At 40.5% G+C, this 15,048-nt stretch overlaps 1 protein-coding gene across 1 annotated transcript in view; it reads left to right on the top strand.

Annotated features, from left to right (window-relative positions):
- The window catches only part of LOC306699247 (uncharacterized protein), a 109,061-nt gene that overhangs the window by 30,972 nt on the left and 63,041 nt on the right, over positions 1-15,048 (top strand). Inside the window, exons 3-7 of the mRNA XM_079163801.1 lie at positions 5,845-6,016; positions 7,790-7,887; positions 9,733-9,810; positions 10,016-10,202; positions 12,282-12,474. Coding sequence (XP_079019927.1) covers positions 5,845-6,016; positions 7,790-7,887; positions 9,733-9,810; positions 10,016-10,202; positions 12,282-12,474 — 728 coding nt within the window. The remainder of the gene's footprint in view (positions 1-5,844; positions 6,017-7,789; positions 7,888-9,732; positions 9,811-10,015; positions 10,203-12,281; positions 12,475-15,048) is intronic.

The raw sequence follows: 15,048 nt of genomic DNA, 5'->3' as shown, positions 1-15,048 counted from the left end.
AGACAAATAATTTGTTTGTGGTTGTTTTTTCGCAACTAAATGCGACCATTCACATGATCAGTATCGAATAGAGTCGAAAAAAAAGGTATCAAATGAAGTACTCTATTGGTATCACTTCATGGGTACTTGTATCGTAATTTTTTTAAAACGATAGCCTAAAAAATCGGCCCATTGTTTGTGGTTCAAACTTCAATTTCTCAACAACTAATAGGTGGTTCAGACATTACCTTCAGTATGAATTCTAATAACGTGTAACTATCTATCAGGTCAACATTTAATAATGACATACCCATCAGCCTCTGCTGCGCTTTGTGTTTTACTGCTAACTAGCAAATGTTAACACGCTAACATGCTTAATCTAAGACGGTGAACTATATACTTGCCAAACATCAGCGCGTTGCCACTGCGAGCATGCTGACGTTATCATTTAGCGCAAAGCTAACTCTTTCAGAGCTGCTAGCGTGGCTGTAGACTCTCGTTAAGAGTTTTATTCTAAAAGAAACACACCGATTGTACGTTCTAAGACCTAGTTTGCTTGTAATGTGGTATTGTGAAGGAAATTCCACCAAGTGAAGAACTGTGTGGTTAAAGGCTAACTGTGTGTGTGTGTGTGTGTGTGTGTGTGTGTGTGTGTGTGTGTGTGTGTGTGTGTGTGTGTGTGTGTGTGTGAGATACTGAATTCCCTATGATGTCCTGATGTGTTATTTACTGCTTTTTTCGTGTTGGAATAAATGTTAAATATTTAACTGCAAAGTAGTAATGCGTGTTTGATACCTTAATTTCTTTGCATTAAATCATACTGGAATGTTTGCTGAAATTGATTGGATGGCCCTACCTAGAAAATGTTCCACCAGCCGCCACTGCATTACACACAGGGTGATATATTTCAAGTGTTTATTTCTTTTAATTTTGATGGTTATGGCTTACAGCTAATGAAAGCCTAAAATTCAGTATCTCAGAAAATTTGAATATTACACAAGACCAATTAAAAAATGGATTTTTAATACAGATGTTGGCCTACTGAAAAGTATGTCCGAGTACAGTATACAGTATGCACTCAATACTTGGTTGGGGCTCCTTTTGCATGAATTACTGCATCAATGCGGCGTGGCATGGAGGCGATCTGCCTGTGGCACTGCTGAGGTGTTATGGAAGCCCAGGAAGCTTTGATAGTGGCCTTCAGCTCGTCTGCATTGTTGGGTCTGGTGTCTCATCTTCCTCTTGACAATACCCCATAGACTCTCTGGCGGTGTTTCCTTTGCTTGGAGCTCCTTCCGCGAGCTTCCTCGATCCTCAGGATTTCTTAGCAAATTAAACAACTCTTCTTATACTGTATAGTTGGAAAAGGGTCCACTTGAGAACCAGCTCCCAACATTCAGTCCCGCTTCTTGTGTAACTTAAGCATGCCATGTACCAAATACATCAGTCATGTGCACCGGTAAAGTATCCTCATCTGGTCCTGGCAGAGCACCTGAGCGGAATAACACAAGTATGTTAGCTTAGCCTGAATGTTTCCATATTCATAAGCAGCCAAAGCATCTGTAACCGCTCACGTGGGAAATGTGACCCCCGTCTGTCCGTCTAACAGAGTTTAACAACAATAGCAGTGCCGTGTGTGTGTGTATGTGTGTGTGAGATCTGAAACATTCCTGTGTGCCCGTGTTTGTATGGGTGAGGCTGTTAACTGCATGTTCAGCAGAAGTGTGTGTGTATTTGTGTGTGTGCTGTGTAATGTTTCACAGCACACACACACGAGAGCAATATACAACGCATATACACTCTACTCTCTGTTCAGTTTTTTTATCTCTTTAATGCAAACCTTCCTACATACCCGCCGTCTGTAGCCAGCCAGCTCTTAGATGTATCACAGATTAGTTCAAGTTTTCTGTTATGTGCACAGCAAGAGACAACAAAGCAGAGAAGCATTCGTTGGCATTGACAGTCATCGATCTCAGGCTCCCTCCAACAATGCTCATTAAATATATATATATAAAAAAATAAATAAAAGAGTATCTAAAACATAAAATTATGCAAGTGAAAATTCAAATATAGAGAAAAAATATAGGAAATTAAACAATTATTTGTTCCGAGAAGAAAACTGAATTTCTTAATTTGAAGACATAAATTTACGTGACACTTTTTTTGAGATTCTCTGAAATTCGTAAATTTTCGTTAAAAATATGGAACATTCTCTGAGATTATAAAGTTATAAATTTGCTGAGAAAAAAAACGGGGTACAAACATCCGCCGTCTGAATTTTGTTGAGCCTAAAGTAGTTGTGCTCTTCTGGAAATGATTGCATTGTACTTTATCCTCATGTTGGACCTGTTGTACTTTTTATTTTGCCAATGGGTTATCAGATAAATTCTAAAGATTGCTCTTTTTCTGACGGCCTGTTTGACGGACGGCCTCTAAACACGTCTAAGGTCCTGAAATATAAGTTTTTTATGAACACGTTACTACAGTGTTTAAAGGTTTTCTTGTGATTTTCTGACTTATCTCAGATCATCTGAGTATTTTTTTCTTTTAAACTTTTTTTTTTTTTTTTTTTAAATCATACGATTTTTTCTCTATTAAATTTACGACAATCTCAGAGAATAACTGTTTTTTGCCCTTGTAAATTCTGAGTTTTTTTTCCTTGTATGTATGTGAATGTTAGTTGGTCCTGATGGGCAAGGACCTTGCAGGATAGCATGGCTGCCATCACTGTATGTATGAGTGAATAGGTGTGTGAATGGGTGAATGATGACATGTAGTGTGAAAGCGCTTTGAGTGGTCGGAAAGACTAGAAAAGAGATATAAAAGTACAGACCGTTTACCATTTTACCTAGTTGCAGCGCACATACCTGTGACAGTAAGCCCGCATAAACACACTTCTGTATTCTATTCATTATAACAAAGAGAGAACAGCGCCATCATCAGGCCAAACAGAGAAACATCCCCGTGAATACAAACTGTAACAGTCTTACATACCTCGGGTGTTGGAGAAACAAAGCTTTTTAAACTTTCAGACATTTCGACAGCAGAACATGGTTAACCCTCTGAACCCCAAAACCCGCCGGCGGGATGGAAAAGCAATTGCCAAAACTACATCATTTATCACAGCCCGAAGCTGTAAAAAGTAACATTGTCAGATTTATGTCTTTCTGACAGTCCTTAAACACATCATGTGTGACGAAAGGTTCCATCAGAAAACGCAACTGAAACTAAGCTTAAAAATCTCACCACAAATAAACCGTTTAGTGTAACCAGATGCTGTAAAAAACATTGCATTCTAAAAGAAATTATCAAAGAAATTTTGCATTTTTTTTTCTTTTTTATGATTTATGACACGTTAACTGTGTTATACTGCACAGAAGACATTTTTGAGTTATCTCTACTTCTGGCCATGGTTGTGCTGTTTCCATAGAGATGCAGGACTTGTATATTGCAGTGAAAATCAAGGCCACAGCTAGGAAAATGTGACAGGAGCAAAACACTGCTTAGGATTCAGAGGGTTAAAGACAAACAGTTTTAATAACATTGTTTGCTTAATGATTGGCAATTACACATTAGCGGTTTGTCCTGTGGATGCTCTGTGCAGATGGCACACGTCTTTGTTTGTTGATTAGTTATTTTCAAGCTTATACAGTATGTGCATCGATGACTCAATTACTTTGCACTATGTTTAATGTGGTCCAATGTGTCTCTGAGCATTTTCACTTGTTCTGTGGAAAGAGAGTCTGGTAGTTGCCACATATTATCGCCATGACACACAGGAACAGTGTCCATCCTGTCATCACACAGCACCGAGCTACTGCAGGGAGAGTAGGAACACACACGCTGACCTCAACGCAACGGCCAGCTCCTCGTGACGCTGACTCACACACATACACACACACACACACACAGCCCCACCACAGATGACTTCATTCATTTCTTAGCGTTTAACCACACATAGTTCCTCACTTGGTGTAAATCGTATATCTATTTTTTCTATCTCACTTTCACTATTCCAAATGAACAAACCAACTTGAACTTGGCTTGCAGATGGCTTGTTGTCACGTTGTTTCGGGCAAATTTTGCTCTGCGAACACAGTCTTAAAAGCATATAATTAAGTTGTTACACTCCATTATTACTGATGGGTCACACTAGTTAAATGCTCAAGCCTCATAATATCCAGACTATGTTGCCATCTATGTACATTTTTGGTTTCCAAACAGTAGCAAGTAGCACCTTTTTTGAGGTAGATGCCTTGAATCATGAGTCGGTGTGTTTTGAGTTTGCACATAAAAAAACTCGGGATTAAAAAAAGAATACGGCCAAGAGGAAAAGGGAGTGTTTGCTCTTTGAGGTGTAACAGTTGTCGTGTTGATAATAGCAGAAACAGACTTGATTAATAAATGATGATGTACGTGAAGCATGTGACTTAAGCGTCAAGACGAAAACCTCCGATCTGTGTGGAGCCTAGACGAGAACATTCTTCATAAACAAACAAATGTCATATTTACGTCATGTTATACCACGTGGTTTTTCCAAGCTTCGATTTAGCTCTGACTCGGGAATCGGCTCCACCTACCGTTTATCTCAGGGGTGGGCAATTAATTTTTACCGGGGGCCGCATGAGCAACCCGAGCACTGCTGGAGGGCCACATCGACAATATTTCAATTACATTTTGCTCAATATTATTTTTGATATACCGTAAGATAAATAATAATAATTTCATTTAACCTAACTTGACTTTATACAACAGCAGATTGCTTTTGATGGTTTTATTTAAACTCTTAATCCTTAAATATTTATATTAGGCTATGTGAAATTGAAATAAGAAAACAAAAACAATCATTGAATCACTGCAATTTATTTTTATTTTTTTATTAATTTATTAATATTAATATTAATTTATTTTTAATATTATTTTATCTCTGGGGGTGTGAAGTTTGGTAAAAAGTCCTTGTTGGGTTTGCAGTTTTACCATCAACGCATCAGCCTCCCTTGCGTGCTCTTCATCAGACAGATTCCGGTATTTATCCTCGTGCTTCGTCGTGTAGTGGCGATTCAAATTATAATCTTTAAACACAGCAACCTGTGTACCACAAATTAAGCACACGGCTTTACCTTTAATTTCTGTAAAGAAATACTTGGCAGTCCATGTCTTGTTGAAAACACGGCATTCGTCATCAACTTTTCTTTTTTTAGCGTGAGCGGACATCTCGGGGGTAACCGGGCATCACTTGTCGCTGCACCTTCACTCACAGGTTACGCACGGACATACGTCCATAAATAACACTTTTCAAAATAAAAGCAGCACAGTTGTATTGCACGCACGACATAGATGTTTTTTAAAATTTATTTTGTAATTTGTGATTGCCACTGTTCACCTTCACTCACAATCACGCACGCGCATACGTCCACATGGAAGTAATACAAATAACGCTTTTCAAAACAAAAGCAGCACTGTTGTATTGCACACTCGACATAGATATTTTTTTAATTTATTTTGTAATTTATGATTGGCCTCACGCGGGCCGGACAGGGATGCACAAAGGGCCGGATGTGGCCCGCGGGCCTTAAGATGCCCAGGTCTGCCTGAGTCTAGTTGGTGACCTGCGGTCATCGTTTTGCTCGGTTCAGTGTTAAATAACTATTAGGTAGCTGCCAAGTTTCAGTCAGACACAAGAAGTCTGAAATCACATCATTTAAAAACAGGTGCATAGTCATTTAAAGATTGTATATTTAATAGGGCAACTTTGGTGGCAGTGTTGATAGCATGAATTAAACATGATCCGTCTGCATTAGCAAGAAGAAGGTGTGTTTATGTAAACGCATTAAAGTTGATTTCATTGCCTCTCTGTCCTCTCAGGGCGAGTGTGTGTTGACCATTCAGCTCGACGATGAAGACGTGTGTCGCGCCGAGGGAGAAGAGGACGAAGTGGAGGAGGCAGAGTTTTATCTTTTATTCTCAGGATCCACCCAAAGACATCTGACCAGCACACTGCGAGTTGGTCACGTCACACTGCATGCTGTGTGTCCAGGTACAACACACTCACATAATCTCTTGTAATATTTTTCTCTACTAAAATTAGGTCTTCAAAGCACCTAAAAGTTAATTATCCTACTCTGTCCTGTAGTGGGACGTTTCTTTCTTGGCATTAACTCTTCTGTGGATATCACGCCTTAATACCTACTGCATTTCTCAAGATTCAGATCATCACCAGGCGTCTCCAACAACATTATATCTGTTAGTCATAGTCTGAACAGGAGTTTATAATGAGCTGATGGATTTCACTCAAAACCTCACCCAGTATTACGTGAGGTAGGTGTGCTCAGGGTGTGGTCTGTTGCGGTTGTGACAGAGCATGTAGAAATCTCCAGATGGCAGTGCGAGCAGGATTATTAGCCTGGGTGTAGTTACTCTTATACGGGAGATTGTGGTACCAGCCCTCGGCAGAATAAAGGATTGGTTTCTCAGACCATAATCTAATATTACTGCTACCAAAATGGAAAACACACAAGATCAAGTTAAAAAACATTCAGGTTTGGAATAACGACTCTGTGGAAATGCTGAGGGGGCTGTTCTGAGCTCACTGACTTCCAGAGAAGTGAGGGTGAACCGAACACACTCCATGACACCAGGTCCCAGAGAGCCGAAACACCGTCTCAACCACAAAAAACATCTTTTAAAATGCTTGTCTTCTGAGTGGACTTCCGATTGATCAGTGCTAGGCTATGCTAAAATGTAAGCTCCTCCATCAACATTCAAAATAATGCCATCCAAGCGATACGGCAGCAACGTTTTTGTTGTCTTGTACACACATTTAAACACATAGTAAGTTTGGTCTCTGTACAAATATAAGTCACTATCGTAGAACTCTGGGTGCCCAAAGACGGCGACAATATTTGTTTCCTCCATTTCCGATTTGACAACGTCAGGGCGTCAGCGATGACGGGTGACTCTGAACTCTTTCGCTGACGCAGCTTCACAAATTTATCCCTCGAGTTGCATAAGTGATGCAGCGCTCTTACTCAATACGGGACCAATTTCAGATATCGTTGTCCCGACTAGTCAGTTAGACACACAAACAAAGGGTCCAGGCTGAAAAATACTGAAGTTGCCCTTTAAGAATTAAGCCCTCAGATCACTGTCTGCTCCCTCAATGTTGTCAGTTTTGTCTTAAAGTTTGTGGATCTCGTGGCGACTCAAACTTTACTGTGTAAAGGCCCAAGACACACACACATATAACTTTATTAATCCTAACGAAAATTCTTTAGAAGAATAAGAAAAAAACTATAGTCATATAAACTTACATAAAAAAGAGAGGATTAAATGTATCAAAATACTGACAGCAGTGCAAAATAGAATTTCAATAAGACTAAGATCAATTTAGTTAAATAAATTAACTATAATAGGAAAAGTAAATACCAACAACATGGGAATAAAAACAAGAGTAAAAAGATAAAGTTTATAAGAAGTAATACTAACACCAGTGCCTAATAGAAACTAAAATAGAAAAGTAATATTGTCTATGACATCTGTAGCTTATACAGCAGGTAAACAAACAAATCACACAGGTGTGTGTGTGTGTGTGTGTGTGTGTGTGTGTGTGTGTGTGTGTGTGTGCGCGCGCCACTGCGCCACTGCTGTGACAGAATAACATGGTGTTCCTCAGTCTTTATGAGCGCACTTGTGTTTATTCATCTATGTTGATGATTGATATTTATTGAAAATTACTTTTCATATTTATGGGATGTTTTAACATACAGATAAAACCAGAAGTAATTTCCCTGTGTTGTGTGTGTGTGTGTAGCCCATGATGTGTGTGAGCAGGTCTCGGTAACACTATGTTGGGCCCGGCCCGGTGGACCAGTCGGCACACACTCACAGGAGACCTTCTGCTTCGTTCAGGTAATGGCACAGTTCTTTGACTGCATTAAACTGGACACTTCCTGTTCCAGGTCTGTCATTTTTATTTGTTTTTTGCATTGTTTGCAATATGTGTCCTCTGTTGGGACAGAGCTGGAAATGATATGCAAAGTATTTTGTATTCCACCTGAGGTTGTCTTTGCTAGATGAAAATAATTCAGTTTCGTAGCCTGATTAACTTTAAGTTGCGTTGGTTTTGGCACTGATAAAAAAAACAGCGTGCTATATTCAGTGGCCACTATATTTGGTACTCCCTACACTGCTTGTCAATGCATTTCTATATGATCATCCAATGGTGTGAAAGGAACTTAATGCCTAAAAGCGCACAAGATGTGCTGAAAAAAAGATTCACTAAAACATCAGAATGTGATCTACGCGACTCGGTTTGTGGAACAATTGATGTCGGTTCGAGTGTCTTGCAAACAGCTGATTTCCTGATTTTAACCCCAACGGTCTCAAGAGTTGCGAAAAACCAAACCATCCAGTGAGCGGCAGTTCGGTGGATGAAAACACGTTGCTATCTCTGGCCGTCTCACATAGAACCCATAGACTAAGAATGACAATAAGAAGTGGACTTGTCATTATGACGTCACCCATTATTTTGTGGACTGCCGTTTTGAAGCTTCGAGTTCGGCGTTTCGGCCGTCGCCTTCTTGGATTTTTGAAACTAGAAAACGGAAGTGACCATATTTGGACTGCAGAGGAGTGACGTAGAGACACTGTACACAGCTCTGGTATCGACCTGTCAATCACAAGGTAGCCCAGCCTAAAAGCATACCCTGCTTTATGGTGCTGTATTGAAGAAGACTTGAAACTAGAGATCAAGACCATAAACTCATGTTTACAATATTTACTGAGGTAGTAAATCAAGTGAGAAGTAGTCATTTTCTCATAGACTTCTATACAACCAGAGGCTGCTCCCTGATGGACATTAGAAATAATGCAAGTTTAAGGCACTTCGGCAAAAGTAAATTGGACGGACTACAGCAGCAGAAGGCCCCAGCGGGAACAGGAAACTGAGGCTCCAGCAAGCACAGGACCAAGACCGGACGGTAGGAGATGGGAAAACGTCGTCTGGTGAAACTAATCTGGATTTCTGCGGCCACGTAAAGATGGTAGGGTCAGAATGTTGCGTAAACAAAATGAATCCATGGATCCATCCTGTCTTGTGTCAGCAGGTCATGCTGTTTGCTGTTGTAATGGTATGTGACACTATCATGCCAACATGGAGCAGAATCTCTCAGGAATGTTTCCAGCACCTTGTTGAAAACACAACGCCAAGAATTCGGGCTGCTCCGGGGGAACAATTACAGGGATGGGGGTCTTACCCTGCATGAGAATGGTTTACCTAATAAAATGGCCAGTATTTATGTTGACTTTTATCGAAGAAATGACAGAAGACAAAGATATGTTTCATTAGAAACAGATGAGATGTGTCTGTAATAAATACATTATTTTGGCTGATATTTCAGATTTTTTTATTTTTATCATCAAACATAGTTAATGGCCTTGTCCTCTAGTAAAAATGTGTGGCATCTATTCTGTATTTATTTTAGTGCCTCATTCAATTTCTAGTTGACCTCAAGCACATCAACATTTCTTTGCCGCGAGTACATACAAATCAAATTTTTGTCTTTTCCAATAATTGGTAATAATGTTTTTACATTTACATCGTGTTCAAGAATGGCACGCAATGAAAAGCAGATTAAACTATTTTTAAAGGGTAAAAAACTTGGCTTTGAGTCCCTTAAAATAATGATGGCAGTATCGTGTGTGTGTGTGTGTGTGTGTGTGTGTGTGTGTGTGTGTGTGTGTGTGTGTGTGTAGGACTTGGCTCTCGACATGGCCCACTTCCTGCTCGACAACATTGCACCACAGGAAGCATTGCTATTGGACGATGAGCAGGTAAGTTGGGAAAGACCTTGAGGGCTCTGAAATGTTGATTCACTTCCATATATATGTATATTTTTTAAGCCGAGGTCTACATACGATCAGTTAAGTTTTTCATGCTGATTTATTGATTACCATAGACATTTGTTTTGGTATTGTTCATATTGGATTTAAATGAAATCAAAATGTCCGACCAGCCTTTATTTTGTTTGTGTGTCAGATTCCGTTGAAAGAGTGTGAGCGGTTGGATCAGAGCCTGGCCCTGGCCCTGAAACACCTCACCCTGTCCCACCAGAGGACCGGACCGGGTGTTGACGGACAGATGGCTGTCACAGACGCACACGGCGGCACAGAGACTCACATGGACACAAGCGCGGAGGGCTCCACACTGCCGGACCGCCCCACCGGTGAGTTAGACGGCCACGAACCAACAAAACAAGTCAGCACTGTTAGTTATCATTCGGGTTCATTTACATGCAGTGTATGTTTTATCACTTTAAGTTCAGCAGCCTAACAGGCACCAGCTGGGCCACCGCTGTTGCCTGTCCGCTCAATCCGCATGTCCGCTCTCTGAAAGAGCCATGAAAGAGAGACTGCTCCATTGGCAAGCTAGGCTAACTAGCTTCCACTCAGCAAGAGGAATGGAAACCTAGCAGCTAATTGTCCCACCTTAAACACTGAATGTCTCCCGGTCATGGAGCACTCCTCCCTGGATGTGTTAATCTTCTTCATTCATCACCATAAACTCTGCCATGTTGTGGTTAAGATAGTCTGAGAGGCACGTTTAGTTCTAAGGTCTTTTGTCCAACTGTTTCCCTAACTTTCAGGGCTAATATTATATAATATATAATAATATATAATATTCAGGAGAAAACCTAAAATATCTATTGGAAGTAAAAATAAAACCTTAACTCTGACTTAAAGGAAAATCTTAACTCGAGGTGTTCTGCACACCTGAAGTTGAGACATATATGTCCAAATATGTCCAAAAACAGTTTTATCCTCTTCTGAAAATAGATGCATATTTGTCTTTTATATGATAAAAAGTGTTCACCTACATTTCAAATCGACAGCTTGAATTCAGGAAAAGAAATCACAAGATCATAAACATGGCATTCATGTGGGCATGGGAATTATTGGGTAAAACGGTTTATTTCCTCCCTACTGACATTGTAAACTCATTTTTACGAAACAGATCAGCAGTCAAACTGATCTGTCGCTTTGAGTCGACAAATGTGATCACCACATCTACACCAATCATCCTTCCTTGGTCTGGACCGTGCAGCTGTTAGACGGAGGCTAAGTGGCTACACGTGAAGTCAAGTGTGTCGGGACTACTGGCTGCTGGATCCAAAACAGTGGCGGCATTAGGCTTCTATTTCCTGCTTATAAGGTGCTGAAATGTCATCTTCCAGTCTGCAGCCATATATAAAGTCAGGAAACAAAGTGTGACAGAGCTGCTGGTCTCATAATATAATATTAAGACTTAATTCTGTAAATCCAAGATATTTTTTGAGAACAGTGGCTGTGATACTTCGTCATAGTTGACAAACTTCAGTTCTGCCTTTTGGTTGGTCTTATTCTCTCGCTAATGAACGAACACTAATAAAACTATTGCCAGGGACAAGTTAGGTGTCAATGGATGTTGGTAGGGATGTTTCCCGACGTTCCCTAACAAATTCTACTCCCTTAACTAGAAGTGGAGATGCTTGGACACCAACAGCTTTTTGCAGGCATGTCAACGATGTTCAGGAGGTTGTTATAATGTGCCAACCCAACATCAGATAAACACTGATTAGCTGTCCTCTGTACGTCTACGGGACGGCTGAGGGAAAAGGCTTCACTCGGAGTCAACCCACGCTTCTGCATGCTCTTCACGTAGCCGCTTAAAAGTACACAGTAAAGGCCTACGACGATGTCTTTATATTGCATGCGTTTATTGTTAGGTGCATGCAGTACGTGATGACGCAGTATCAGCTGCAGCTTTTTGCATTGCGCAAACAACGGACTGAGAACAACTGAAAACTTCATGGAATGTTGATCGGTCACATTTGGCAGATTTTGATGCAACACACCAGACTGGTACTTTTTTTTATCACAAATAGGTTTTTAGATAATACAATTTAAAATACCATAAAAATAATTGATTCAGAACCCCTCAAAATGTGGTAAAAGCCATTTGTTTTTAGGCTGGTAAAAAATCAGCAGTAAAAGCTGATAACAGGACACTTTGGGCTTTGAATGCTGGGATTTATTTGTAAAAATAGTCTAGAGCAAATAAGAAAATATCACAGAATTTCAATTAAACTTTCTCCGAAACCCGGAGCCATGTCTGGCTGATACCCAAGTTTTGAATAAAGACTCATCTGTTAGTGTAAACCTGCTGTCACATCTCTCTTTCCGCCAGGAGGTGTCCACCTCGCTCCGCTCCGTCTCATCAGTTGAGTCCACCCCCTCAGCGTTTTTTTTTCTTCCTTCCTCTCCAGCCGCGTCTCAGTGCCAGCAGCTCTCCAGCCTGCTGCACTTGGCAGCCAGCCACGGTCTGAGGACGGTGGCGGCGTTCCTCCTGCAGCAACCGGGAGTCAGGGAGGCGCTGAGGAGGCCCAACGCTCAGGGCCTGTCTGCAGCGCGACAGGCAGAGAGCAGAGGACATCGGCAGCTGGCAGAGCTCTTCACACAGTGAGTACTTTAACACTACAAGCTAACAAACGGAGCTGTTGAGTTAACATTTGTTTCGACAAAATGTTATTTGAATGTGAGGATGGCATTCGTTTTATTGTGGAAAAAGAAAACCTGTTACTGAGCTCAAGGGAAAAGTTGCTAAAGTATAAAAAAAAAGAAAAAAAAAAAAAATTATATATATATATATATATATATATATATATATATATATATATATATATATATATCAAGACAATAAAAACATCTAAAGTGCATGTCTGTAGCTGTTGTGTATCTTGATTAAACGTCCTGATGGAGGGACCAAATGGTCATTTTGGAACCAAACCATGTACCCAGAACTGTCTGCTGTGTAGCATAGACTGTATTATAAGAAGTGGACGTGGTCAGTAACGTCACCCGTTGGTTTGTGGACTGCAGTTATGAAGCCTCAAGTTCAGGAATTTTGCCGTCACCATGTTTTGTTTTTGCTACCAATTAACGAAAGTTTCCATATTTGGAATGCGGAAGAGACGCTGTATATGTATATGTGTGGCAGCAACCTGTCAATCACAGTAAGCCCATCCTAAAGCATACTCTGTGGTCTATTTGATTCTAAATGGTGATTCAAGACTTGAAACTAGAGATTGAGACCATAAACTCATGTTTACAATGTTTACTGAGGTAATAAATCAAGTAGTCATTTTCTCATAGACTTCTATACAATCTGACTTATTTTTGCAAGCGGAGGAGTCGCCCCCTGCTGGTCAGTGGAGAGAATGCAAGTTTTAAGAAACTTCCACATTGGCTTCACATTAGACAGAACTGGAGGTTGCCGTCTGTTGCAAAGCACCTCGTTCATCAGACAGACGATACACTACAGATGGAGAACACTCTACAGCAGGGGTCTTCAACATTTTTCAGGCCAAGGACCCCCAAACTGATAGAGAGATGGAGCAGGGACTTCCTACTATATATATTGTATAAAATTGTTTTATATTAAACTGGGCCTAGTGCCATGTATAAACATACCTGTTATTGTGCATTCAATACTAAGCTATTCAAATAATACTCAGGTTCATATATTCATGCTTTTATTTTAAACATGTGCAAGGTACAGTGAGTAGGGTATAATTATATATACAATTACGTGTGTGTGTGTGTGTACATATGTGTATATAATTTAAATTTCATTTTAAATGAAAAAAGCAGGGTTGTCGTATGTAGTTCGATTGTAAAAAGACTTTACAGTAAAAAAACGGATTAAACTCATTAGCAATACCAGCTGAGGTGGTGATGTCATCAAGTAAGCTGCTGTTCCAATTGTCCGTACTGCGTTCTCTGTACTTGAAGTCTGGACTTGGAGTCCAGACTTCAAGTCCATACTCCAAAAGTTCACAAGTCCGTACTTGTGAACTTGGGTATTGAGAAAGGCCCACAGCTTGTGCCTCCTGCTCTCCCCTCCTTTTTTACATTTGTTAAAATGTGACATCACAGTAATTGAGTCAGCCCGTCCAGGGAAGGGAAAAAAGGGGGGCAGATAGACAGATGAATAGAGGGAGGAGAGTCGGAGAACAATGGTGTTCTACAGTACACAGCTGCTGGTTACTGAGGGAGACATAAACACAGGCTGCGAGGGGAGGCGTGTTGGTTCTGAGTCATGTCTACATGAGTATGTCCCAATCCCAGTCGGCACACTCACGGACTTTGAGGTGCGCTCGTGTCAAAGTCCGTGAGGGTTTAGTTCTGTCCCACTGTCAAATCGTCGTGTGTTTGAGGACTCTCTAGCAGATATTTTTACCCCTATATAAACAATTACGTCCACATTTCTGCAGACTTTGCCAAAGGGAATTACCCACCATTCATAGCAATGACCCATAAAATATAAAAATTTCCCGCAGTCCTGATATGCTCGCCAAATATGGGGAGGTTGGGGACATGATAAATACCCTTAAACGGTTTTTCATTCGAGAGAAGAATAATAATTCCTACAGATACAATAGGGACCTCGCGGCCTGACGTTGTCGCTGCTCGGGCCCTAAAAAAAGGTAAACAAAGAGGATAGCACATGGGTGTTCAGCCTGAAATATTAGGTTTACACCAGTGGTCACCAACCTTTTTAAGCCCAAGATCCCTGACCTCTGCCTTGGTGACAGGCTAGATCTACCTATTGAGGCGTTGAGAGAAAAAGACTGTCCAGACTGTACTTACAACTTGAGGCTTTTTATTTGGCCTAATTGTAATTGAATGAAATCGAACACTTTGGTCCAGCTTTCAAATTGATGTGACCAAGAACACACTAAATGACTTCATTTCAGTGCAACATAAAAAGGAAATTATTTGTTAACCGCACACAATATGAACAAGAAAAAACACTTTTGCAATGAGCAGGCTGGATGAACGACCAATATTAACTGTTGTATTTATCAACTGACGTTACAACACAACACTGACAACATTCTCAGTCAGTGCAACTAATGTAAGTGCAGTTCAGCTCTGTGTCCAATCACAATGCCATCAGAAGTCATGTGACTCAAGTCAGTGTGATGCTGTGACTGAACACTGTCTGTGAGTGCCTTGTAGTTCGGCTCATAA

Source organism: Pholis gunnellus (genome assembly GCF_910591455.1).
Source record: "Pholis gunnellus genome assembly, chromosome: 7".
In the NCBI taxonomy this organism is placed as follows: Eukaryota; Metazoa; Chordata; class Actinopteri; order Perciformes; family Pholidae; genus Pholis; species Pholis gunnellus.
The sequence above is the reverse complement of the archived record's forward strand: the minus strand, read 5'-3'. Positions and strand labels throughout refer to the sequence as shown.